This window comes from Paroedura picta, chromosome 5 (genome assembly GCF_049243985.1).
Source record: "Paroedura picta isolate Pp20150507F chromosome 5, Ppicta_v3.0, whole genome shotgun sequence".
Taxonomy (NCBI): domain Eukaryota; kingdom Metazoa; phylum Chordata; class Lepidosauria; order Squamata; family Gekkonidae; genus Paroedura; species Paroedura picta.
In genome coordinates, this window is record NC_135373.1 from 10016802 (window position 1) to 10044526 (window position 27725).

Consider the following 27725-nt stretch of genomic DNA (forward strand, 5'->3'; position numbering starts at 1 on the left):
GCCAACAGAAGTTGAGAGAACTTAGGGGCTTCTCCTTTAAGGCAGGCTTGTCACATGACCACCTGTAGCCAATCACGGGTCCTCTACCATGGAGGAGAGCCCAGATTCAAAACAATGCGATTTTCTGAATATATTCAGGAATAAAAGCACTCCGAGATAAAACACAATAAAGGTAGGGTGACTCCGGATCAATCCTTGCTGCGGAAGGAAAATTAAAATCGCCCCAAATCCAAATGGAGATCGCATTCTGTGTAGAGGGCAGGGACTGAATCGATCTGGGGTTGGAATAGAAACCCCGTGCAGTTTACATCCTGCTCAGCAGGCTACACACCCTAAACCACTCCCCTATAACTTCCTGCGCAGACCAGCTTTCTTCACCAGAGAGACCAGCTTGTTTTGCCTGCATTAAATGCTTGGGTGATACCATGGCAGCTCCTGTGTCCTTCTTCACCTTGGCTGTCCTACTTGCTATAGCTAGAACAGGTACGTGGTACAGGTGTGCAAAGGTTGACGTTTATTCCAGTTTATCCCTCAAATTGTTTTCATTTTAAATCTCTTTTGTTTCTCCTACTTCTTGCTCTTGTTTTCCTTGGAATTCAATGGGAAGTGGATGTCTAGATGCAGCTTCTTTCCAAGGAGAAGAAATCATAGCCCAATGGCAAGGGAGTCCCCTGTCAGATCTGAGGTAGAAGGGAGCCCTTGGGTGAGGCATACAGTTTGATCCCAACGGGATGGAAACAAAACCTCATAGCTGGAAAATGAATCTAATGTGTCTTGACTTGGATTACCTTTTTAAATGGGATACTTTCTCCAATCTCTTTGCAATTGGCCAGGCATGATGCCCGGAGGAGGAGGGTAGAATCCCTGACTGACCTCAGCAAGGGAAGGAGAACTTCAGAAATGGCTTGTTTTTCTGCACGAGTCAAGCATGGTTGATCTAGTTTGGTGTAGTGGTTAGGAGTGCAGACTTCTAATCTGGCAAGCTGGGTTTGATTCTGTGTTGCTTGTGCTTGGTGACTTTAAACAGAGGGGCTGCAGCCAGGGAAGCCTCGCTGGGTAAACGAAGGCTTGCGGGTGCATTGATTTCTGCTCGCTCGGAGAAAAGAAATGGCGATCGCTTCGCCGGAAGATCAGAGGAGAGAGCCAGGGGGAGTGACTTTGCAGAAAACGGAACAATGGTAATGCACAGAACTTTTCCACTAGTGTTGCAGATTGGTTGCAGGAGTGTAACGCTTTCCGGAGGGTGAATCCACTTTTTGGGATTTCCCTAAAAGCGCTACAACAAAGCGCTTTTTGCGGATCGGTTTCAGGAGTGTTGCAGATTGTCAACGACGTTGTGCATAATGGCAAAACTGTAGCGATTTCAATTTGTAACCATTGTGCTATTTTGGACGAGTGCGGAATGGCCCTCAGTTTCTGGGGTTTACAGCCTGGGCTTTTCCCATTGTTTTAGGCCAAATAAATCTCACAAACAGACTTCAGTAAGAAAGTAGGTTTATGTTTGCGCAACCAGGAGCAAAGCTTAGCGTTTTTTGGTGAAAGCCAAGACTTTACTCAAAACCTGTTGGTCCAACGGGATGGAAACAAAACCTCACAGCTGGAAAATGAATCTAATGTGTCTTGACTTGGATTACCTTTTTAAATGGGATGCTTTCTCCAATCTCTTTGCAATTGTCCAGGCATGATGCCTGGAGGAGGAGGGTAGAATCCCTGAAGGATTGACTGACCTCAGCAAAGGAAGGAGAACTTCAGAAATGGCTTGTTTTTCTGCACGAGAAAAGCATGGTTGATCTAGTTTGGTGTAGTGGTTAGGAGTGCAGACTTCTAATCTGGCAAGCTGGGTTTGATTCTGCACTCCCCCACATGCAGCCAGCTGGGTGACCTTGGGTTCGCCACGGCACTGATAAAACTGTTCTGACCGAGCAGTGATATCAGGGCTCTCTCAGCCTCACCCACCTCACAGGGGTTCTGTTGTGGGGAGAGGAAAGGGAAGGCGACTCTAAGCCGCTTTGAGCCTCCTTCGGGTAGAGAAAAGTGGCATATAAGAACCAACTCTTCTTCTTCTTCTTCTTCTTCTTCTTCTTCTTCTTCTTCTTCTTCTTCTTCTTCTTCTTCTTCTTCTTCTTCTTCTTCTTCTTCTTCGTGAGCGGTGGAATGTTTCCCTTCTCTCGCTATGCAACTTCCTTTTTGCTTTACTTTTCTGAACATTGATAAGAATTGGGTTTTAAAATGTCCTACAGCAGCACAAGTTCCGCATTCTTTAACTCCAAATGTAAGCTAAAAATTTCAGTTTCTGGGGTTTACAGCCTGGGCTTTTCCCATTGTTTTAGGCCAAATAAATCTCACAAACAGACTTCAGTAAGAAAGTAGGTTTATGTTTGCGCAACCAGGAGCAAACCTGAGCGTTCTTTGGTGAAAGCCAAGACTTTACTCAAAACCTGCTGGTCCAAAGCAATCTTTTATACAGTTCAACCAAACTGTCCCTCCCAGGGCAGACCTGGGCCGGGCTCATGCTCTTTTTCCTATACACCCCAAACATACATTTTCCATACATGTATGTGCATTAAAATGAGCTCTAATTCCACCCAGGGTCGGTGATTCTTCTATGCCTAACTATACTTCTGAGCAAGTGTCAATATTTATGACTCTAGCCTTTTCTCCCCCCCAAAAATGGTTTCTTTTACAGCAGAGGGGCACCAGGTTTCTAGTTAAACAGCTTCTTCAACCCATTTTATTACCATGAGACGATGATGGTACTCATCAAGAAATCTAATTCTGACCCTTCAATCGCAGTTCCAGCTCTGTGGCATGGGCTCTCTGAAGACAGGGGAAGGCTCCCTTCAGGAGCCCTACCTAGCTGTCAGACTTTTTTGGGAGTCTGAATTGACTGGCATCTTTTAAAGGGGGAGAGATCTGGAGTTTGTTTTGGTTTCAAAATGAAACTGTCTAACTATTATTGCGTGCATTCCTGAACCATGAGAAAATATGGAATACGGCCTTACGTGATGTGGGACTTGCGTACCTGAGGGACCGCTTCTCCAAATACATTCCCTGGAGTGCTCTCTGCTCAGCAAATTCCAACTTGCTGATGATCCCCAGACCCAGATATGTGTGCTTGGCCTCAACCAGAAGAAGAAGCACACAGTGTGAAGAAGCACACAGGCGCTGCCATGGTATCACCCAAGCATTTAATGCAGGCAAAACAAGCTGGGCTCTCTGGTGAAGAAAGCTGGTCTGCGCAGGAAGTTATAGAGGAGTGGTTTAGGGTGTGCTGAGCAGGGCTCCTATGTTCATAGAATCATAGAATCATAGAATCATAGAATCATAGAATCATAGAATCATAGAATCATAGAATCATAGAATCATAGAATCATAGAATCATAGAATCATAGAATCATAGAATCATAGAGTTGGAAGGGGCCATACAGGCCATCTAGTCCAACTCCCTGCTCAACGCAGGATCAGCCCTAAGCATCCTAAGCCCTCATGGAGCTTCCAAAGTATTGAAGGGCTTGGCAGATGGTGCTCTTACACCAAGCATTTGATTGAGGCAAAAGACCACCATTACCAAGCCAGACCCTCAGCACCCTCCATTTAGTGCCTGGTTAATAGCTGTAAATGTTTTTAATTTCCAGGTGCATAGGGATAACTGGAGCAATGATAAATGACATTATAAATACATTAAAAAAATAACTGTCATTTATGTGTACTAGTTTTTAACCCAGCCTATAATAGTATAAATGAATGAATGAATGAATGAATGAATGAATGAATGAAAGAATAAAAGAAAGAAAGAAAGAAAGAAAGAAAGAAAGAAAGAAAGAAAGAAAGAAAGAATGAATGAATGAATGAATGAATGAAGGAATGCTTGACAGACAGACAGACAAACTCTCTTAGAGCTCAGCATGATATTATCGTATGAGTGAAGGAAGCAGGGAGCCCCTAAAGCAGGGGTAGTCAAACTGCGGCCCTCCAGATGTCCATGGACTACAATTCCCATGAGCCCCAGACAGAATATAATATCCCCATTAAAAAATACTCTAGCAGCAAATTATCTCCAGACCTGACAGCCGTTAAGGCTGCCTCCCAGAGTGCCGTAGGGCAGGGGTAGTCAACCTGTGGTCCTCCAGATGTTTGTGGACTACAATTCCCATGAGCATTCACAGGCAGGGGCTCATGGGAATTGTAGTCCACGGACATCTGGAGGGCCGCAGTTTGACTATCCCTGCCCTAAAGGGCTGTTGCAAATCAGGGGTAGTCAACCTGTGGTCCGCCAGATGTTCATGGACTACAATTCCCACAAGCACCTGCCAGCAACCGCTGGCAGGGTCTCATGGGAACTGTAGTCCGTGAACATCTGGAGGACCACAGGTTGACTACCCCTGTTGCAGACAATATGCAGTGTATCTGGGAGATCTAAGAATTGTCTGGCTGCCAGGCAAGGGACATTCACAGGTGGTTTGCTGTTGCTTGTTTCCAGCTCCATCCAAATCTGCGGAGGTCTCCCATCCAAATACTAGCTAGGCTTGGCCCTACTTAGCAGCCAAAATCTGACAGGATCAGTGGGCTATTCAGGTTAGGGTGTAGGTAGAAAATGTTCACCAGGGGTAGGATAAGGGCTCTGTTTTCACTCTGATTTATCGGTTTTCCTTCTCGTTCTCCCGGTTCTTCTAGGTTCCTCAATTGAATGTCAGACGTGTTTTGCTGCAAATAGCAACTGTTCCGGCCCCATAAGGGTCTGTGGCCCTGAGTTTGATGCCTGCCAGTCCCTTGTGGTTGAAACAAAAACACGTAAGTAATCTGGTCTCAAGTCAATATGTGCCACTGAACTGGCCAGATATGATCATTCCAAGATGGCAGAATGGGAGACTAATATTGCAGGCCACTTGTGGTCCTATTGGGGAGAAAAACGGGACATAACTATCTAAAATAAACATTGTGTCACAGTAGAGCAATAGAACCACTTGGTGCCCTTACGTTATTCTTTATGACCATTCAAGTTTTATTTAAAGGCCTAATACTAAAGTTAAAAAAAATCATGTTGTTGTTGTTGTTGCTACTGGAGATCCAGGTTGGAATAGTGGTTAGGAGTGCAGACTTCTAATCTGGTGAGCCGGGTTCGATTCTGCGCTCCCCCACATGCAGCCAGCTGAGTGACCTTGGGCTCGCCACGGCACTGATAAAACTGTTCTGACCGAGTAGGAATATCAGGGCTCTCTCAGCCTCACCTCCCTCACAGGGTGTCTGTTGTGGGGAGAGGAAAGGGAAGGTGACTGTAAACCGCTTTGAGCCTCCTTCAGGTAGAGAGAAGCGGCATATAAGAACCAACTCTTCTTCTTCAGTCGTATCAGGGCTCTCTCAGCCTCACTCCCTCACAGGGTGTCTGTTGTGGGGAGGGGAAAGGGAAGGTGACTGTAAACCGCTTTGAGCCTCCTTCGGGTAGGGAAAAGCAGCATATAAGAACCAACTCTATCATGATCATGATCATGATCATGATCATTATTATTCACCATCATCATCTTCCCTCAGAGCAGATAACAACATATAATACACAAAATTTGCTAGCATTACACACATAAAATCTTAATGCTAAAATTAGTTGATACCGTTTTCTAAAACAGTGTGGAACCAATACAGAAGGGCAATACAACCCCCCCCCCCCGCTCTTTGCAGACACGGATTTCCCCAGGCAGAGTGTTCCACCTGGCCCTGGTTGAGGCTAGTTTGACTTCTTTGGAGCCAGAGGTCCTGAGCAGATTTTGTTGGATGAGGTGCTCTTAAGTCACAGAGGAGTGGCAGAGAAGGCCTGCAGTGATGTGGTTTCTGTCAGCTGGATTGTGCTTTTTTGTTGTTGTTTTTTGCCACTGACTGAGGTTCTGTAAAGAGGGGGTGAACCTCCAGATGTGCTTGGACAGGAAAGAGAGAAAGAAAGGGAGGAAGCAAGAGCATCAGAAAGACTGGAGATGGGGGGGCTGAGGAAATCAGCAAGCCAATGTTAGGTGGGAAAACAAAAAAGGAAAGGCTGAAGAGGGAGTGAATCAGAGCAATAAGAAGAGAAGAACACAAAAGGAAGGGAGACCTCTTCTCTTCTCCTCTCCATTGCCTCCTGCAGCTTCCCCTTCTTGCCCCTCCCACTGTTAAGGTGGCTTGTAAGTTAATTGGAGCGAAGCAAGAGTACATCATGGAAACACTAGTTTGACCCTAAAACTGCTCCTCATCTTTTACCCAATTCACTAAAGGGATAAGTGTAACATGGGGATTGTTGGGTTGACAGACCGGAAATAACTACTTCTTTAAGACAGTAGTCCCCAACCACCGGGCCACGGCCCGGTGCCAAGCTGCAAAGGCCCTGGCACCGGGCTGTGGCTCCCTCTCCCCACCCCCCCAATAAGAAACTTCCCAGGCCGCAAGCAAATCGGCCGCAAAAACAGCCGATTAGTTTGCGGCCCGGCAAGCTTCTTTTTGAGGAGAGGGGGGAGAGGGAAGCAGGGCCGCACATGTGCGGCCGCAAACGTGCATTCATGGGAGTGCCGCGCATGCACGCATGCCCTGGAGTGCCAGCATGTGCAGCATGCGCAGCATGCGTGGCCGGGCGATCGCCCTCCCTGCCGACGGCGGTCCACAGCCTCAAGAAGGTTGCGGACCACTGCTTTAGGAGAAAGGGTTTTATTTTGCAAGCAGATCGATACTTCAGACCAAGGGTAGTCAAACTGCGGCCCTCCAGATGTCCATGGACTACAATTCCCAGGAGCCCCCTGCCAGCGAACGCTGGCAGGGGGCTCCTGGGAATTGTAGTCCATGGACATCTGGAGGGCCGCAGTGTTGACTACCCCTGCTCCAGACGTTCAAAGCCGAAACTGACTTGCACTGACTTGCACTTCTAAAATACAGTATTTTTACCCAAAAGTTTCCCGCCCAGAGATGTTCTCACTCCCAGAGAGGGTTCCCCCTCCCAAACCCAGGTGCCGTCCAGGAAAACAGCCAAGGTGATAACCCAAACCTCCTCGACCTTGGTTCCACCATCTGGTAATGTTTCAAAGAAGAGCAAGGCAGTTCAGAATTACAGTTTACCGAAGGCCAAAGCGGACCCTGCATTACAAGCTGGTTATACAAAATCAAAGATGGTTACACTTTGGTACTCGAAGACCACGGCAGAAATCACGTGAATCTTACAGGGACGACACTTAACCAAAGTGTCCAAGCTTTGTGGAAACAGCAATGGACAAAGGAGGAGACTTTTTTTTGGTTTGAAGTATAATAAACCTCTGCGCACGTGCAAAGTACATTTCTTTCAGGGATAAGAGAAGCGCCAGAAACTCCGAGGCTCAGCTGTAAGCCCCGGATCGAAACCTGCACACCCTGTTGCTTTTGGATTTTTCAAAAGATGTATTTATCACATTGGTTCTTGCCTTTTTTGCCACAGCGGTCATTCAAGGTCTTGTGCAAAACAAGCTAAATTAAAAGCAAGAAGTGAAATTGTTCCACAATTTCTAAAACATCAACAAGAGCAATTCTAATGTTCCCCTTCCCAACACGGTCATGGGTCTACCATGCAATGTAATGTCTTTTGTAATGATATAGATACAATTACTGGAACGTGATAGAGTTGGGAGGAAATGAGGCAGGATTTAGGGTAGAATTTCTCAGTTGCTGACCAGTAGGAAGTTCCTTAGGTGGGTGAAATGCATAGCTTTGCAAAGATTCAAAAATAATTCAGTGTGACATTTCCAAAGGTCAAATTTGCGTCCTGACATCAAGTTTTACTCAGACATTCTGACTGCATCTCCCTAATCCAGGGGTAGTCAAACTGCGGCCCTCCAGATGTCCATGGACTACAATTCCCAGGAGCCCTTGCCAGCATTCGCCAGCGAATGCTGGCAAGGGCTCCTGGGAATTGTAGTCCATGGACATCTGGAGGGCCACAGTTTGACTACCCCTGCCCTAATCATTTGGGTCTCAAAGGAGGTGCCAAATCGAACTATCAGCAATACCTGGCCTCTTCACTTTCAATTTTTAGGATGGAGTTACTAAGCGATCCTGAATTGTGATTTCTAATTGTTTCTCATGTAAGTTATGTATTTTGTCTACATTGTAAGCTGCCTGGAGTTCCAATGTATAAAAGCAGCAAATAAATGTTTTAGACCGAATACAATAAGTAAACAAATTAAAGAATTACTGTCAAATATCACCCAAAGAATATTGAACATTAACAAACAGTGGGGGGGGAAGATCGATGGGCCTCCCTGGTGTCTAGAGACAACTTTTGGGTATCTTGTCTCTCCCTGGAGGTAGTAGTAGGAATCGGGGATGGGGGGGGGTATTCCGCCATGTTGCTGGGTTATCGGTTTCTGTATTGGTATTTCTTCTCCATTTTAATGGGTTTTTAATGGGAGTTTTAATTGGACACCTGTAACCCGCCATGACTCTGCTTGAGAGTGGTGGGTAACAAATTAAACAACAACAACAACAACAACAATGAAGAGTGGAACAGAATTGGGGAGGTGGGAGTCTGTATTGTTTTTAGTGGACTTTCTGAAATCCTGATCTTTTAGAGATGAATTTCTGTTTCACAGCTAGAAAGACCCACAAAACCATCAAGAAAACGTGTACGAATCTCAGTCGGTGCACTCCTGGGGCCATATTTATGGATCTTGAAACAGGATATCAGGAGTCAGGGAACAACATCTGCTGCAGAACGGATGGCTGTAACACAGACTCTCTTACAGGTATGCGTTCTGAGCATGGATGAAGTACTTGTGCTTGACAGAGTGTAGATCGACCATATCTTGTGTCTGGTTGTCTGTTCTGCTTGGCAATGGGTCTCCAAGGTCTTTCTCATCTCTAATTTCAAACCAGTATCTTTTTATATATTTAAAATTTGACCACTACCTTCCCAGGCCCGATTATATCACAGAGCAAAAAGGCAAAGAAGTTGACCACGACAAAGTATAAAGTAGAAGGGTAGACTTTAATTCAGATCAGTACATAAAACTAAAATGTAGACCGGTTAAAAGAAACGTTTTCACAGCTTTCCTCACTGGTTTAGCTACAATATGAATAATATCAGGATTACCAACCAAACATTGTTGTATAAACTCATACAAATGATCGTATTTGTGTGTTCTATTTACTACTTACTTACAAATATTATTGTTTCTATGAGTTTATACAACAAGTTTTAGTTGGCAATCCTGATTTTTTTTTTCATATTGTAGCTAAGCCATTGGGGAAAGCTGTGAAAATGAGTCTTTTAAACGGTCCACATTTTGGCTTTATGTACTGACTAGCTTCAAAGCCCATTTGTTATAACGGGCTTTGAAAGGGCCCCCCCCCCAGCGCTGAGCACACCCAGTGGCCCAGGAAGGCTGCAGGTGTGCTCTGGGGCCAAAGGGAAGCCATCCCCAGCCCCCTCCCTCCCCGGCAAGGCCACAGCTTTCCCAGGGCCCATGGAGTACACCCGGAGCCCTCCCTCCCCACCGAAGCCACAGCTTTCCATGGGCCCACAGGGAACGGAACCCCCTACCTTCCCCCCACCCCAGGGCACTTACATGTGTCCTGGGGTGTGTCTGGGGCAAACTGCTGACAATGGCGGCAGAGAGCCCCTGGTCAGCTGGCTGGGTGGGAGCGGGCGTGGCCAGTCCGGGTGAGGGCCCAATCGGGGCATGCAAAGCACGTCCCAATTGGGCCCTCATCCAGACTGGCCATGCCCACTCTCCGCCCACTTAGCCCTTAGCCAAATATGCATAACGCTCCCTCGGAGGTTTAAAGATCTGAATTAAAGCCTACCTGTCTACTTTACACTTCGTTGTGGCCAGTCTGTCAGCTTCTTTGGCTATTTGCTTTGCAACTACTGACAGGTCACTTTCTATCCAATTATATCGCATCGCAGCCTTAATAACTACCCATCTCCCATTTGTGTGCACTCATTATCCTGATCAGTTTTTCCACATGGTTTGCCCAGTTTAACTTCTTCCAACATCTGTGAGATACTGGTACGGGATTAAAGTATTTATTTTTGGTTGAATACTTTTACACTAGTATTAACAGCTGCAGGTGGGATGGCTGACTATTGCACATTCAGAGAGCTTTTGTCCTCCTTTGTCTCTGGAAGGTGGTAGAGTCCAAAGGTCTCCTCTGGGCCACCAATGGAATGGCTGGTCTTTCTTCTGCAAGGGGTACCATATGATCAGCGATCTCTATGATAGATGAATGTGTGTTTCCCTGAAGATCCACCAAACAAGACTTTACTTGGATGTTGCCTCTTAGTCCTAGCACCGGGTTTCAGAGGCTTACTGCTTCTCCCCAGGTTCTTGGGAATATTCCAAGTCTATTGATCTAAAATCCTTAACCGCTCTGCGGGAGTGGTATAAATAAAACAGTAAGGGCCCTTGGGGTGGGCCCAGTCCGGGATGGGAAAGAGCACCCATGGCCCCTTCCCCCTGGACTGACAATTGGAGGGCCCAATCAGCAGGCGCTTCGCACCTGCCGATTGGGCCCTCCGCTTCACAAGCTGGGGCCAAGGGGCCAATCAGCAGCCACTCGCAGCTCGACTGCCGATTTGCCCCTTGGCCCAGCCTGATGAGTTGGGAGGTGCTTTGCGCCTCCCGATCCCCCCACTCCCCAATGTCAGCTGCCTTCCCCCTACTGCCACCATTACCAGGCTGCCCTGCACAATGACAGGTAGCTGCCTGGCTGGGCCAGCCTGGTGGAGGCGGCGAGGGGGGGGAAGGCTTTGCCCCCCACCAAGGGGACAGCCCTGCTGTGGCTGTGGAGCTTCAGGGCCAGCAAAGGGACAGCCCTGCCCCATCACTGATGGGGCAGGGCTGTCCCTTTGCCATACCGGAAGTCCTGTGGCTGCCCGGGAGCCAGTATGGCTGGGAGCCTTTGGGGCCAGCAAAGGAACAGCCCCACTGCATTGCTGACGTGGCGGGGCTGTCCCTTCGCCGGCCCCGAATCCCTGCAGATGCCTGGAATCCAGCTGGGGCCAGGAGCTTTCAGGACTAGCAAAGGGACAGCCCTGCCGCATCAGCAACGCGGCGGCCCTGTCCCTTTCCCACTCCCAAAGCCCCGCGGCCGCCCGGAACCCACCTAGTGCCCACTGTATTACTCATACAGCGGGCTTGATTTCTAGTCTAATGTAAAACAGATTTAGGTTTGAAAGCATGAGCTTTGCTATTGTCAGAATCCTGCGTCTTCTGCCATGAAATAGGTTTGTTATCTTTGGCCTGACCTGCCATCAGCTATCCATTTTCCTTGCTTTTGGCCAGCTTCTTGCATTTAGATGCTGCTCACAGCTTCAAGGTCATGTATCTCGTTAGTGCTGCAGCTTCTCAAAACATCCCACATTGGCATAATTCCCAGAAGCCCCACCTGACACAGAGATAGCTCCATGTTATGTCTCACCCTTACACCCGAGTTGCCACCTGCCCAATGGAAGAGTGATTGGCTTTTATATTGTAATGCAGTAATGCAGTATCTGGGAGATCCAAGAATTGTCTGGCTGCCAGGCAAGGGACATTCACAGGTGGTTTGCTGTTGCTTGTTTCCAGCTCCATCCAAATCCGCGGAGGTCTCCCATCCAAATACTAGCTAGGCTTGGCCCTACTTAGCAGCCAAAATCTGAGAAGGCTATCCAGGTTAGGGTGTAGGTAGAAAATGTTCACAAGGAGTAAGATAAGGGCTCTGTCTTCACTCTGATTTATTGTTTTTCCAATAAATAAAGTGGTCCCCAACCTTTTTATCACCGGGACCACTCAACGCTTGACATTTTTACTGAGGCCCGGTGTGGGGGGGGTAGTTTACTCCTCTACTCTCAACCAATGACACCCAAAGTGTGTTGTAAAGGGCCGGGGGGAATGAAGTAAAGGGCTGGAGGGGGGGAGGCGTTCCTCCACCTCCAGTTAGTTGACGGACCACATGTGGTCCGGGGCCCACAGGTTGGGGATCGCTATTGTAATGCGTTAACTGTACTATTTAGTTCCGTCTATGCAATGCTAGATGCTGCAGCTTGAAATAAATAAACTTTCTACAAAGACGTTTTCTTGTTTTAAGTCTGGAGTTCTGAAAGCTATACACTCCAGTTCTTTGTCTCACCCATGAAACTGTTAAAACTGATTCCTAGTTTTTCCATTCTCAGTGCCAACCAGGAACGAAACCCTAAATGGGCTACGATGCCCTTTCTGTTTTGCTGAGGAATCCGAGCCATGCAAAAAGGACGATGTCATCAACTGCAGAGGATGGGAAAATCAGTGTTTCACCAGGGGAGCAGGAAGACAAACAGGTAATTCTGAATTTTTAAAAGGATGCCGATATCAAATATTGACATGCAACTTGAAAAAAAAAATTCTGATAGGAAAGCTTACAATTTAATGTGAAACACATGGGAGGCAATAAATGCTATGTCATAATTTTGCATGCCACACTTCTATAGCAGCCCAGAGTTGTTTGTGTTTCTTCCTCCTCCATTTTATCTTTACAATGATATTTAAAGGTAAGCTAGACTGAAAGAAGGAGCCTCTTGTGGTGCAGAGTGGTAAGGCAGCCAACATGCTGTCTGAAGCTCTGCCCATGAGGCAGGGAGTTCGATCCCAGCAGCCGGCTCAAGGTTGACTCAGCCTTCCATCCTTCCAAGGTCAGTAAAATGAGTACCCAGCTTGCTGGGGGGTAAACGGTCATGACTGGGGAAGGCACTGGCAAACCACCCCGTATTGAGTCTGCCATGAAAACGCTAGAGGGCGTCACCCCAAAGGTCAGACATGACTCAGTGCTTGCATAGGGGATACCTTTACCTTTACCTTTAGACTGAAAGACTAGGGTAGGTTTTCCAGGTTTTCCTGGCTGAATGGGGCTTTGACTATAAGTCTTCCTTGTTTATTCTGAAACTAGAGCTTCCCTATATCTCACGTTCCGGGGCTAATTTTTGCTGTGACTCTTGGTGAGCAGTCAGAAAAGATCGCTGTGTGTAAGAAAGATCAGTACACAGAGGGAAGGCAGCCGAAGGAAGAGAGATTAAGGGAATTAGAAGGGTAGTCTGAGGAGAATGTTTGGAGGGCAAGGCAGCGGAGGAGATAGAATTCTGAGGTGATTCGTCTTAGGTTAGGGTTATGGTTGCGATTGAAGTCGGGTTGAGGGATGGCCAAAGAGATTTCCTATGCTCTTCATTCATAATCATAGTCAGAAAAAGATGTTTGGTTGACTGGTGCTTTCCCCCGGTGGCATCATTCCCCCGGAGAGCCAGTTTGGTGTGGTGGTTAGGAGTACGGACTTCTAATCTGGCATGCCGGGTTCAATTCTATACTCCCCCACATGCAGCCAGCTGGGTGACCTTGGGCTCGCCACGACACTGATAAAACTGTTCTGACCAAGCAGTGATATCAGCACTCTCTCCGCCTCACCCACCCCACAGGGTGTCTGTTGTGGGGAGAGGAAAGGGAAGGCTTTGAGACTCCTTCGGGTAGAGAAAAGCGGCATATAAGAACCAACTCTTCTTCTTCTTCTTCTTCTTCTTCTTCTTCTTCTTCTTCTTCTTCCCCACCATCCTTGAGAAAGTCAGAATACCGTATATACTTGCATATAAACTGAGTTTTTCAGCACAGTTTTAACACTGACAAAGCCCTCCTCGACTTGTATGTGGGTCATTGAAATAACAGCCTGCTCCCAGCCAGCCAATTGTAGCATTGCCTTCTGCAAAGGTCTTGAAAGTTGATCTTGCTCTGGCAGCTTGTAGGACATCAATGGTCTGACTGAGGTTGGATTCCCCCCCCCCTTCTTTTCCAAATCACTTCTTCCAGATTATCCTTTTGGTTTCTGTGTGTGGGGTGGGTTTTGGGGGTGCTTCGCTTTGGGGTTTACTGTTTCTTTCTCCTAGTGTTTCTTTCTTTTTTTTATATCTGAGGGGCAGCGTTGTTTGCCTTTTCTTCTTGGGGTTGTGTTTCTTTTAGAAGTTGATTTTTACAGTTCTTTCTTTCAGTGTTCAGTTTTACAGTTTTTATTTCAGTGTTTTGTTCTGGGGAGGGCACTGTAGCTGTAGTGAGCGTAGTCCCTTCTCCCAGTTTGGTAGCTGTTGTAGTTGTTGCAGTGGGTCACCAACTTTGGGTACTGTTGTTCTGCTCTGATTTGTTGGCCTGGGGAGCACTGTTTGCTTCTCCTACCAGAGCTGTTCTCACAGAGTAGTTCTGTCAGAGCTCTCTCAGGGTGTCTGGCATCAAGAGAAAAATGGAAGGCAATCTTAAGCCACTTTGAGACCCTTGTAGTTAGTGAAAAGCGGGGTACAAAAACCAGCGGCTATTCATCCTCTTGACTTTTCTGTATTTGTTGCGGGGGGGGGGGGAGGTTGGATGGGAGAGCCTGGGATTATGGAGCATGGATTAATCGCTTAGGCAACCCTGTAAATTTCCCAGCAGCTGCTGCATTTCCCACCTTCGGTTTATATGCGAGTCAATAAGTTTGCCGTGATTTTGTGGTAAAATTGGGTGCCTCAGCTTATATGCAGGTCAGCTTATATGCGAGTATATACGGTATTATACCCAAGGTCACCCCCTACTGGAAAGGCCCCTACTGGAAAAGTGTTTGGGCTAAGAAGAAGGAGGCAGTGCTGCCGTAATGCTGGAGCCAACCTTGTTGTTCAATCAATCAAACTTTATTACAGTCATTCAGACCAAGTTATATGAAGTCGATACATAAGAGACCAAGAGAATATGGTCATTTAATGTAATGCAATTCAAAACAGATCGGCACAAAACTTAGCCAGCTGAGTTGTCACCTGGGGTAACTCATCACTTAGCAGCCTGTTTGTTTGATCTACATCATGATGTTATGGCAACTTTTTAAGGAGTGGTTCAATCAACTTGCTACAAAAGTCTACATAAGCAGGGCAGTGGAACAATATAGGCTCTCTTGAATCAATTCCGCCACTCCCACAAGAACATTGTCTCAGTGTAAGGGGAATGTACTTATAAGAGCTCTACAAGAGCTGAAGGCAAGACGGAGCATCTTGCAAGGGTAAAAGCCCTTCTTTGTTTACTTATTAGCAGCTGAGTCAAATATGTGGCAGGGGCCAGAACGTATCTTCTTCAACCTTAAAGGTAAAGGTAAAGGTATCCCCTGTGCAAGCACCAAGTCATGTCTGACCCTTGGTGTGACGCCCTCTAGCGTTTTCTTGGCAGACTCAATACGGGGTGGTTTGCCAGTGCCTTCCCCAGTCATTACCGTTTACCCCCCAGCAAGCCGGGTACTCATTTTACCGACCTCGGAAGGATGGAAGGCTGAGTCAACCTTGAGCCGGCTGCTGGGATTGAACTCCCAGCCTCATGGGCAAAGCTTTCAGGCCTTACCACTCTGCGCCACAAGAGGCTCTTCTTCAACCTTGTTGTTTCTTAAACTCTGTTGGAGTTGTGCTTCTGATGAGCAAAGTGGTCTGAATGTTGTGCTGATTCTCTGATTTCTCTCTTGGGCTTCACAGTGACCACCATCAACTCTGTCACTACCGTCTCCTACGAGTTTACGCAAAAAGGCTGTGCCACGAAATCGTTCTGTTCCCACGTTGCAGAAACAGGAACCTTCATTTCAGGGGGCAGCACTATTTTGGGTGCTCAGGTTATACAGTGCAGAGCTGCCTCTCATGAAGCAAGACCCACAGGCTCTGAAGAAGGAAACTCCGGGATGAGCATCACACGGGCACCAACTCACCTCTGCCTCCAAGCCTTTGCTGGCCTTTTAATGACGACCTTTTTCAATCGCTGCCCTTTTTAGGACACACATCATGACACTCTCCTCTAGGGCTGTGCAATTTGGCTTAGCGGAGGTAAAAATAACCCCCTGAATCAATGCTGATTCAAGGGGATTTTGGTGTGGAATGTTTAAGCAGAACCACGATTCTCCCGCTTGATTCGGGAGTCGAATCGCTAAACCCAAACCAACGAGGTTTTTGAACTAGCAGGGTTCGGCATTCCCGAATCAGCTCCATTACATCCTGTGGAGCCATTCAAGTCAATGGAAAATCTAGCCTGTTCATCAATCTGGTGATGGCAGCGTTTGAAGTAGGGGTGGAAAACAAAAAAAAATCCTAACTGGAATTAGCTAGGTCCCTGAAAGGTTGGATGCCTGTGCAATTGTTTACAAAATTATATAAGCATTTATTGTGTGCAGCTTTAAAAAAAAGCTAAAGTTAAAACGTACATGTAGCCCATAGGCTATTTAAAATTATCGTACATACTGTACAATCTATTAGGTATTAGATCTGATGCATTTCAACCCTCACTGGGTCTTCCTCAGAGGTCTAATTTTGACACACTTACACTGATAAAATATAAAATATACAGATCAGCCAGTAAAATAAATACATTATAAGAACTTATTGTGGGAGGGGTGGCAAAAAATCAATCAAAATGGATCAGATGGAAAATGTCCATTTATCCCCTTCTTTCAGGCTGCCAGGAAATTCTGATGTACCGCCATGAAATCAGTGCATCAGTAGGGGAACTATTTTGGCAGCATAGCTTCTGGAGTCCATCCTCAAAAGAACCCCCAAGTTTCAAAAAGATTGGATCAGGGTGCCCCTACTTCAATCCCTGCCCCCACCAGAGCGCCTTTCTCTGGAACCAGACTCAGGGTGGCTGTGCGGAAGGAGTTATCACATCTCTATCGATTCCCTTGTGGAGTCCCACAGGAAGCGGTACTCTCCCCCACATTATTTAACATCTTTATGCGCCCTCTGGCCAAACTGGTTTGGAATTAACAGGCTGGGTGGTCTCCAATATGTGGATGACACCCAGCTCTATCTCCTAATGCACGGCCGCCCAGGTTCCTCCCCTGGATACATTTGCCAGATGTTTGGAAGCAGTCACTGGATGGCTAGAGCAGAGTTGCCTGAAACTCAACCCCACCAAGATGGAGGTTCTTTGGCTGGGCAGAAAGGTGGCTGGACAGGAAGCACATTTACCCACTCTGGCTAGATGCAGCTTAAGATCACTCCCTCAGCCAGAAATCTGGACGTGATCCTGGATGCCTCCCTTTCAGTGGAGGGCCAGGTCACAAGTCTAGCTCGCACGGCATTTTACCATCTTCGCCAGGCGAGACTAATAGTGTCCTATCTGCCCTCAGACTGTCTGGCTACAGTGATTCATTCAACGGTCACCTCCAGATTAGACTTCTGTAACTTGTTATGTGTGGGCCTGCCCTAGTCTTTGACCCGGAAATTACAGCTGGTGCAAAACGCAGTTAATAGGGTACTCACAGGTACATCTTGGAGGGCCCATATCCAGCCTGTCCTGAAGTAGCTGCATTGGTTGCCAGTTGTGGCCCAGATCAGGTTCAACCTGCCACAAGTCTATGGAAACTGGCGGGATAGAAATCTAAAGAATAAATAAATAAACAAATAAAATTGAATAGACAGGCTAGATTCCTGTAGATTTTAATGGCTCTATAGCAGGGGTAGTCAACTTGTGGTCCTCCAGATGTCCAGGGACTACAATTCCCATGGGCCCCTGCCAGCTTTTGCTGGCAGGGGCCCATGGGAATTGTAGTCCATGGACATCTGGAGGACCACAGGTTGACTACCCCTGCTCTATAGGGTATAATGGGGGGTGAATCGATTTGGGAATCCTGAATATTACCAAACCTGAATCTCTATACTGATCCTCGGATTCAAGTGATTTAGCCTAAACTGAACCGATTTGGCATGAGTCTACCTGAATTTTTTAAAAAATATATATCTTTACACACACCCTTACTCTCCTCTTTGTCAGGATTGCTGCTGAACCCTGCCATGAGTTAGCATGAGTCTCTCCATGATTATTTGTTTAACCTTTTGCTTGCTTTGTTCTTTAGGCCCCAGGCCCATATATTATGCTTGCATGCTTGCTTGAAACTGAAACTATGTTGTGCACCCTGTTATCTCAGAGAGCTGTGAATTATTTGTCTTTTGAACCTCTTGGCCGGGTCTGCCTTTTGCAACCATAACATCTTATCTTGTTTCCGGAGAAGACCAAGGACGTGCGAATTGTGACACTGTGTTTTATGGCACCTGCCACCTCCTTTCCCCCTCCCTTGGGAACTTTCAAGTTTTAGGCGGGAGAACTGCCTTGATAAGGGAAGGCAAATCTGTCCTCAGGCAGATTTGACTTTTTTAGATTAGGTGTATGAAGTAACTTCTCAATAAACACTTTCTTTATTAAAGAAGCTTGTTGTGAGTTCTTGCAACGCTTGACATTAAGTCAAATCTCACAACACCTTTCGCCTGCCCAAATGCAGGACGAAGGCAACAATTATGGTGAGCAGGACAAAGACCTGTACGGAGACTACACCCAGGACGAGCTGGGTGCATCTGGCTCCTTTGGCTCGGGGATGGCCAGAGCCCTGGGTGAAGCAACCCCGGGGCCTTCAGATTTCCTGGAGAGGCACATCACTGAGCGCAGGCGGTTGTCGAAATATGACCGCTTGACCGGGGACGAGCTGTGGCCAGACAAGCTGCCCGCGGGGGTCCCAGACCGAGGGATGGCGGCGACCCTGGAGGTGCAGGAGCTGCAGCAACAGATCAGCCGGATGACCGATTGGTTGCAGGCGGTGTCAGGAGAACTGGCGCCGGAATCACAGATTCAGGCGGAGAGATGCAGGCGGAGCCCCGAGGGGTGAGCGGCTGGCGGTCGGCGGGACTTCCAACTCTGCGAGAATGCATGGCGACGGCTGAAGGCGCCGGGGCCGAGGCCAAAATGGTGGCTCTGGCGGCCGCAGAAGCGGCCGCGCACCTCCTGGACGAGGAGGAAGACTACGGCGACTTGGAGGCCGCCGCAGCCGCCAGGAGAGAGGAGCTCCAGGCGGGGGCTCGAGGAGAGGCCGCGGCGAGAGCAGATGGAGCTGGACTCTCCTTTGGTTCTTTTGCCTGCCACCCTCATGGAACCCAACTCGGGGAAACAAGTGGGGGTGCGCTGTATTGTGGACTTGGGCTGCACCAAAACCCTGGTGAGCCCCGCGTTGGCCGAGACTTTGGGGGTGGGGAAGGTGCCTTTGAGGGAGCCCCTACCCATTACCCAGCTGGATGGGGAGTGCGCCCCGGGAGGGGAGGCGACAGAAAAAACGCTCCCCATGGACTTGGACATTGACAAACATTGGGAGCAGATTCAGCCCTTGGTGGCCCCCCATTCTGCTTTTCCTTGCGTGCTGGGTCTGGACTGGCTAAGGGAGCATGACCCCACAGTGAAGTGGAAGAAGGGGATCGTAAAATTTTCATCTCCGGGATGCAAGCAGCACCAACGGCCCCCACCGAGCCCGGATGGGCTGGTCGTGGCCGCGGTGGCGGGGCTGGGGTGCCAATGCTCCCGAAGGAGTATCGAGGGTTTGGGGATGTTTTTGCGGAAGCAGAATGTAATCAGCTGCCGCCCCATCGCAAGACAGACTGTGCGATCGAACTAAAAAAGGGAGAGCCCTTACCCAAAGCCAAATTGTACTCCATGAGCCCACGGGAGATGAAGGAGCTCAGGGAGTTCTTGGACAAAAACCTGGCTAGAGGTTTCATTCGGCCGGCCACCTCCTCCCTGGCAGCCCCGGTACTTTTTGTGAAAAAGAAGGATGGTTCCCTCTGCCTTTGCACGGACTATCGTGGGTTGAACACCGTTTCCACCTGCAACGCCTACCCCTTGCCGCTCATCAAAGACTTGCTGGGGCACTTGGGAAAGGTGAGGATTTTTACAAAATTGGACCTGAGGGAAGCTTACTACCGGGTCCGTATTAAGAGGGGGCACGAGTACCTGACGGCGTTCAACACCCCCCTGGGCCAATTAGAGTACATTATCATGTCATTCGGCCTTGCCGGCGCTCCGGGCGTATTCATGAATATGATAAATGAAATTATGCATGATTTGCTGTACCAGGGGGTGTTGGTGTACGATGCGAGTTCCATCGGGAGGCGGTGGAGTTCCTGGGGTTCAGAGTCCCAAGGCAGGGATTGAAATGGACCCGGGGAAAGTACGGGATCTATTGGCCTGGGAGCCGCCCAAAACTCGGAGACAACTCCAGAGTTTCTTGGGGTTCGCCAATTTCTACAGAACATTCATCCCCAACTTTGCCAAAGTGGCCCTGCCCCTTACAGACTTGTTAAAGACCAAGGAGGGGGGAAAGGCGGCAGGTCGGCCGAGCGCCCCACTCCAGTGGTCTCCGCTCTGCCAGGGGGCGTTTGAGGAACTGAAGCGCCTTTTTACGTCTGAACCGGTGCTAGCCCATGCTGACCCAGCCAAGCAATTTACGGTGCAAGTAGACTCTTCGGATGTGGCCATGGGGGCTGTGATCCTCCAGGAAGGGGAGGATGGGAAATTGCACCCGCTTGCCTATTTATCTAAGAAGTTTTCGGGTCCAGAATGCAATTGGGCGATCTGGGAAAAGGAGGCGGAGGCGGTGAATCTAGCCCTCGCGACTTGGAGGCATTGGCTGGAAGGGTCTGCGGTTCCATTCGTGGTGTGGACGGATGATAAAAACGTGCAGGCACTCAAACAACCTCGCTCCTTGTCCGCGAAACAGATGCGGTGGGCGGAGTTATTCTCCCTGTTCAACTTCTCCCTCAAACATTTGCCCGGCGTGGGGAGAGGTTTTGAAGTTGTGCCACGATGCAAAGACCGCAGGGCACTTTGGTTTTGTGAAAACTCTGCACTTGGTCAGGAGACACTACTGGTGGCCATCCCTGAGGGGGGATGTGGAGAAATACGTGCAAGGGTGCCCCACCTGCCTTGCTTCCAAACCGTTGGGGGGCAGAAAGCGGGGGTTACTGCAGCCCCTGCCCACCCCCTCCTGTCCCTGGTCCGACGTGACGATGGACTTTATAATGGATTTACCCCTAAGCCAGGGAAAAAACGTGATTTGGGTTGTGGTAGATGCCTTTTCGAAACAGGCTCACTTCATCCCCTGCGTGGGATTGCCTTCAGCGTCCAAACTTGCCTCCATGTTCATTACCCACGTTTTTAGACTACATGGTATCCCTAGGAGATTGCTCTCGGATCGGGGCCCCCAGTTCATTGCCAAGTTCTGGCGGGAGTTTTTGAGATTGCTGGGGGTGGAGCAAGCCCTTACTTCAGGCTACCATCCGGAATCCAATGGGCAGACTGAACGGGTGAATCAAATACTGGAACAGTACTTGCGCTGCTTTATCAACCATCAGCAGAACGATTGGGTCTCCCTCCTGCCTTTGGCCGAGTTTGCTTATAATAACGGGGTTCATGCGTCCACTGGGGTGTCCCCGTTCAAAGTAGGGTTGTGCGATTCGGCCGCCGAAGCGGCCGTTCCGTCCGGGTGCAGCCAGCGCCGCGCCGCGGGGGGGGAGGGCGGTGCCGGCAGCGGCATGACAGCAGGCGCAACCACGCAGGCGCGGAACTCCACTCCTGCGTGGTTGCGCCCGCTGTCACCCTGCTGCCGGCACCGCCCTCCCCCCCCCGCGGCGCGGCGCTGGCTGCGCCCGGACGGAACGGCCGCTTCGGCGGCCGAATCGCACAACCCTAGTTCAAAGTGGTCTATGGAACTGACCTACTCGCAGCTCCCACCTGGGAGCTAGTTTCCCCCCAGGCCCCTGAGGAGGCTAAACGTTCTTATAAGTCCCACGCAGACAAGCGCCGCGCTCCTGCCCCGGCGTGGGTTGTGGGTGACCAGGTCTACCTCTCTACAAAAAACCTGCGTTGTCAACAGAAGTCCCGCAAATTGGGCCCCAATTTCGTGGGACCTTTCCCTGTCACTAGAGTGATCAATGCTGTAACTGTTGAATTGGGGCTACCAAAAACTTACAGGAATGTGCATCCGGTTTTTCATTCCAGCTTGCTGCGACGTGCCCCCCTGCCGGACGCCTGGCACCCTCCGCACTCAAAGCCTGTTCCAGTCTTTATTGATAAAGACACCCACTACGAGGTCAACCAAATCCTGGACTCCCGCATTCATAAAGGGCGGCTTCAATACCTAGTGGACTGGAAGGATTTCCCCTCAGGGGAACGGGAGTGGGTGGAGGCTACTGATGTAAAAGCCCCTCGCTTGCTTCGTGCTTTCCATCGGGCCTTCCCGCTGTGCCCTCGGCCAGTGGATGCGGGGTGAGGGGTGGGGGCTATTTTTAATGCGGAGGAATGTCAGGATTGCTGCTGAACCCTGCCATGAGTTAGCATGAGTCTCTCCATGATTATTTGTTTAACCTTTTGCTTGCTTTGTTCTTTAGGCCCCAGGCCCATATATTATGCTTGCATGCTTGCTTGAAACTGAAACTATGTTGTGCACCCTGTTATCTCAGAGAGCTGTGAATTATTTGTCTTTTGAACCTCTTGGCCGGGTCTGCCTTTTGCAACCATAACATCTTATCTTGTTTCCGGAGAAGACCAAGGACGTGCGAATTGTGACACTGTGTTTTATGGCACCTGCCACCTCCTTTCCCCCTCCCTTGGGAACTTTCAAGTTTTAGGCGGGAGAACTGCCTTGATAAGGGAAGGCAAATCTGTCCTCAGGCAGATTTGACTTTTTTAGATTAGGTGTATGAAGTAACTTCTCAATAAACACTTTCTTTATTAAAGAAGCTTGTTGTGAGTTCTTGCAACGCTTGACATTAAGTCAAATCTCACAACACCTTTCGCCTGCCCAAATGCAGGACAAAGGCAACAATTATGGTGAGCAGGACAAAGACCTGTACGGAGACTACACCCAGGACGAGCTGGGTGCATCTGGCTCCTTTGGCTCGGGGATGGCCAGAGCCCTGGGTGAAGCAACCCCGGGGCCTTCAGATTTCCTGGAGAGGCACATCACTGAGCGCAGGCGGTTGTCGAAATATGACCGCTTGACCGGGGACGAGCTGTGGCCAGACAAGCTGCCCGCGGGGGTCCCAGACCGAGGGATGGCGGCGACCCTGGAGGTGCAGGAGCTGCAGCAACAGATCAGCCGGATGACCGATTGGTTGCAGGCGGTGTCAGGAGAACTGGCGCCGGAATCACAGATTCAGGCGGAGAGATGCAGGCGGAGCCCCGAGGGGTGAGCGGCTGGTGGTCGGCGGGACTTCCAACTCTGCGAGAATGCATGGCGACGGCTGAAGGCGCCGGGGCCGAGGCCAAAATGGTGGCTCTGGCGGCCGCAGAAGCGGCCGCGCACCTCCTGGACGAGGAGGAAGACTACGGCGACTTGGAGGCCGCCGCAGCCGCCAGGAGAGAGGAGCTCCAGGCGGGGGCTCGAGGAGAGGCCGCGGCGAGAGCAGATGGAGCTGGACTCTCCTTTGGTTCTTTTGCCTGCCACCCTCATGGAACCCAACTCGGGGAAACAAGTGGGGGTGCGCTGTATTGTGGACTTGGGCTGCACCAAAACCCTGGTGAGCCCCGCGTTGGCCGAGACTTTGGGGGTGGGGAAGGTGCCTTTGAGGGAGCCCCTACCCATTACCCAGCTGGATGGGGAGTGCGCCCCGGGAGGGGAGGCGACAGAAAAAACGCTCCCCATGGACTTGGACATTGACAAACATTGGGAGCAGATTCAGCCCTTGGTGGCCCCCCATTCTGCTTTTCCTTGCGTGCTGGGTCTGGACTGGCTAAGGGAGCATGACCCCACAGTGAAGTGGAAGAAGGGGATCGTAAAATTTTCATCTCCGGGATGCAAGCAGCACCAACGGCCCCCACCGAGCCCGGATGGGCTGGTCGTGGCCGCGGTGGCGGGGCTGGGGTGCCAATGCTCCCGAAGGAGTATCGAGGGTTTGGGGATGTTTTTGCGGAAGCAGAATGTAATCAGCTGCCGCCCCATCGCAAGACAGACTGTGCGATCGAACTAAAAAAGGGAGAGCCCTTACCCAAAGCCAAATTGTACTCCATGAGCCCACGGGAGATGAAGGAGCTCAGGGAGTTCTTGGACAAAAACCTGGCTAGAGGTTTCATTCGGCCGGCCACCTCCTCCCTGGCAGCCCCGGTACTTTTTGTGAAAAAGAAGGATGGTTCCCTCTGCCTTTGCACGGACTATCGTGGGTTGAACACCGTTTCCACCTGCAACGCCTACCCCTTGCCGCTCATCAAAGACTTGCTGGGGCACTTGGGAAAGGTGAGGATTTTTACAAAATTGGACCTGAGGGAAGCTTACTACCGGGTCCGTATTAAGAGGGGGCACGAGTACCTGACGGCGTTCAACACCCCCCTGGGCCAATTAGAGTACATTATCATGTCATTCGGCCTTGCCGGTGCTCCGGGCGTATTCATGAATATGATAAATGAAATTATGCATGATTTGCTGTACCAGGGGGTGTTGGTGTACGATGCGAGTTCCATCGGGAGGCGGTGGAGTTCCTGGGGTTCAGAGTCCCAAGGCAGGGATTGAAATGGACCCGGGGAAAGTACGGGATCTATTGGCCTGGGAGCCGCCCAAAACTCGGAGACAACTCCAGAGTTTCTTGGGGTTCGCCAATTTCTACAGAACATTCATCCCCAACTTTGCCAAAGTGGCCCTGCCCCTTACAGACTTGTTAAAGACCAAGGAGGGGGGAAAGGCGGCAGGTCGGCCGAGCGCCCCACTCCAGTGGTCTCCGCTCTGCCAGGGGGCGTTTGAGGAACTGAAGCGCCTTTTTACGTCTGAACTGGTGCTAGCCCATGCTGACCCAGCCAAGCAATTTACGGTGCAAGTAGACTCTTCGGATGTGGCCATGGGGGCTGTGATCCTCCAGGAAGGGGAGGATGGGAAATTGCACCCGCTTGCCTATTTATCTAAGAAGTTTTCGGGTCCAGAATGCAATTGGGCGATCTGGGAAAAGGAGGCGGAGGCGGTGAATCTAGCCCTCGCGACTTGGAGGCATTGGCTGGAAGGGTCTGCGGTTCCATTCGTGGTGTGGACGGATGATAAAAACGTGCAGGCACTCAAACAACCTCGCTCCTTGTCCGCGAAACAGATGCGGTGGGCGGAGTTTTTCTCCCTGTTCAACTTCTCCCTCAAACATTTGCCCGGCGCGGGGAGAGGTTTTGAAGTTGTGCCACGATGCAAAGACCGCAGGGCACTTTGGTTTTGTTAAAACTCTGCACTTGGTCAGGAGACACTACTGGTGGCCATCCCTGAGGGGGGATGTGGAGAAATACGTGCAAGGGTGCCCCACCTGCCTTGCTTCCAAACCGTTGGGGGGCAGAAAGCGGGGGTTACTGCAGCCCCTGCCCACCCCCTCCTGTCCCTGGTCCGACGTGACGATGGACTTTATAATGGATTTACCCCTAAGCCAGGGAAAAAACGTGATTTGGGTTGTGGTAGATGCCTTTTCGAAACAGGCTCACTTCATCCCCTGCGTGGGATTGCCTTCAGCGTCCAAACTTGCCTCCATGTTCATTACCCACGTTTTTAGACTACATGGTACCCCTAGGAGATTGCTCTCGGATCGGGGCCCCCAGTTCATTGCCAAGTTCTGGCGGGAGTTTTTGAGATTGCTGGGGGTGGAGCAAGCCCTTACTTCAGGCTACCATCCGGAATCCAATGGGCAGACTGAACGGGTGAATCAAATACTGGAACAGTACTTGCGCTGCTTTATCAACCATCAGCAGAACGATTGGGTCTCCCTCCTGCCTTTGGCCGAGTTTGCTTATAATAACGGGGTTCATGCGTCCACTGGGGTGTCCCCGTTCAAAGTAGGGTTGTGCGATTCGGCCGCCGAAGCGGCCGTTCCGTCCGGGTGCAGCCAGCGCCGCGCCGCGGGGGGGGAGGGCGGTGCCGGCAGCGGCATGACAGCAGGCGCAACCACGCAGGCGCGGAACTCCACTCCTGCGTGGTTGCGCCCGCTGTCACCCTGCTGCCGGCACCGCCCTCCCCCCCCCGCGGCGCGGCGCTGGCTGCGCCCGGACGGAACGGCCGCTTCGGCGGCCGAATCGCACAACCCTAGTTCAAAGTGGTCTATGGAACTGACCTACTCGCAGCTCCCACCTGGGAGCTAGTTTCCCCCCAGGCCCCTGAGGAGGCTAAACGTTCTTATAAGTCCCACGCAGACAAGCGCCGCGCTCCTGCCCCGGCGTGGGTTGTGGGTGACCAGGTCTACCTCTCTACAAAAAACCTGCGTTGTCAACAGAAGTCCCGCAAATTGGGCCCCAATTTCGTGGGACCTTTCCCTGTCACTAGAGTGATCAATGCTGTAACTGTTGAATTGGGGCTACCAAAAACTTACAGGAATGTGCATCCGGTTTTTCATTCCAGCTTGCTGCGACGTGCCCCCCTGCCGGACGCCTGGCACCCTCCGCACTCAAAGCCTGTTCCAGTCTTTATTGATAAAGACACCCACTACGAGGTCAACCAAATCCTGGACTCCCGCATTCATAAAGGGCGGCTTCAATACCTAGTGGACTGGAAGGATTTCCCCTCAGGGGAACGGGAGTGGGTGGAGGCTACTGATGTAAAAGCCCCTCGCTTGCTTCGTGCTTTCCATCGGGCCTTCCCGCTGTGCCCTCGGCCAGTGGATGCGGGGTGAGGGGTGGGGGCTATTTTTAATGCGGAGGAATGTCAGGATTGCTGCTGAACCCTGCCATGAGTTAGCATGAGTCTCTCCATGATTATTTGTTTAACCTTTTGCTTGCTTTGTTATTTAGGCCCCAGGCCCATATATTATGCTTGCATGGTTGCTTGAAACTGAAACTATGTTGTGCACCCTGTTATCTCAGAGAGCTGTGAATTATTTGTCTTTTGAACCTCTTGGCCGGGTCTGCCTTTTGTAACCATAACATCTTATCTTGTCTCCGGAGAAGACCAAGGACGTGCGAATTGTAACACTGTGTTTTATGGCACCTGCCGCCTCCTTTCCCCCTCCCTTGGGAACTTTCAAGTTTTAGGCGGGAGAACTGCCTTGATAAGGGAAGGCAAATCTGTCCTCAGGCAGATTTGACTTTTTTAGCTTAGGTGTATGAAGTAACTTCTCAATAAACGCTTTCTTTATTAAAGAAGCTTGTTGTGAGTTCTTGCAACGCTTGACACTCTTGAGTCATAATCCTACCATTCATGTCTCACACTTTTCCGCTTCCGGCTTCCTGTCTAATTTGCTTGGTTTTGTTTTGGCTCCTCCCTCATTCTGGAGGTCTGCTAAATTCTGAACCTGTAGACATCCTGGAAGCAACATGAGAGCATTTTCACAGCACACACACACACACACAAACATTTGTTTATATTTCCCATATACACAACTAGAAGATAGAACCCTGCATTTGCTTGACAAATAGCTCCTTTCCTATTTAAGAGCTTTTCATTTTGTAATTTTTTCATATTAACTACTTGTCAAAGTAATATTGCAGTACTGAGCATGCTGTAATGGTGAAACTAAGAATTCAGATCAGTTATGAAATTTGTATAATGTATAATGTTGAATATCAGTGTATTGTAACAAAGTAATTATTGTAACAAAGTAATTAATGCAATGAAGGGGGTGTTGCATAGAAATGTTTTCTATTTCTTATGAAATGTGATCGCTTTTTGCTATATATATGGTGTCTAATCACTTTTTTTTCCTGTATTTTTTAAATATCCATTTTCCAAAAATAAAATATAATCTACAAATAGCTCCTTTCCTATTTTTCATCTGGCCATAACCGCACAGCACAGATAATGCCTGACCAATTCAGTGGTGCTTTTGGTCTCGTGTCAAAATGTTAAACATTTTGAGATTCTTGTGTAAAACCTTCATGTTAGTTTATAAAATTTAGATACCCTATGTATTGTCTTCCTTTCAGCTTGGTTTTTTTTTTTTTTTAATTTCCAAGCACTCCTTCCTTTCCCTTATTCATGAGATTTTTCAA

The 27725-nt window shown here is 49.4% G+C and overlaps 1 protein-coding gene across 3 annotated transcripts; it reads left to right on the forward strand.

The window, feature by feature from the left end:
• Window positions 1–346: 346 nt before the first annotated feature.
• Window positions 347–27471, forward strand: LOC143837038 (phospholipase A2 inhibitor and Ly6/PLAUR domain-containing protein-like). 3 transcript variants are annotated; one of them, XM_077336456.1, is made up of 7 exons: window positions 347–483; window positions 4675–4791; window positions 8574–8726; window positions 12137–12280; window positions 15461–19670; window positions 21789–24021; window positions 26140–27471. In XM_077336456.1, exons 1-5 carry the CDS (start codon window positions 426–428, stop codon window positions 15748–15750), a joined length of 762 nt encoding a protein of 253 aa, XP_077192571.1. In that variant the 5' UTR covers window positions 347–425; the 3' UTR covers window positions 15751–19670; window positions 21789–24021; window positions 26140–27471. The 3 variants fall into 3 exon arrangements, with proteins under 3 accessions (XP_077192571.1, XP_077192569.1, XP_077192572.1); XM_077336454.1 differs by lacking the exon at window positions 26140–27471 and having other exon boundaries at window positions 21789–25560; XM_077336457.1 differs by lacking the exon at window positions 26140–27471 and having other exon boundaries at window positions 15461–15802; window positions 21789–25560.
• The last annotated feature ends 254 nt before the right edge of the window (window positions 27472–27725 follow it).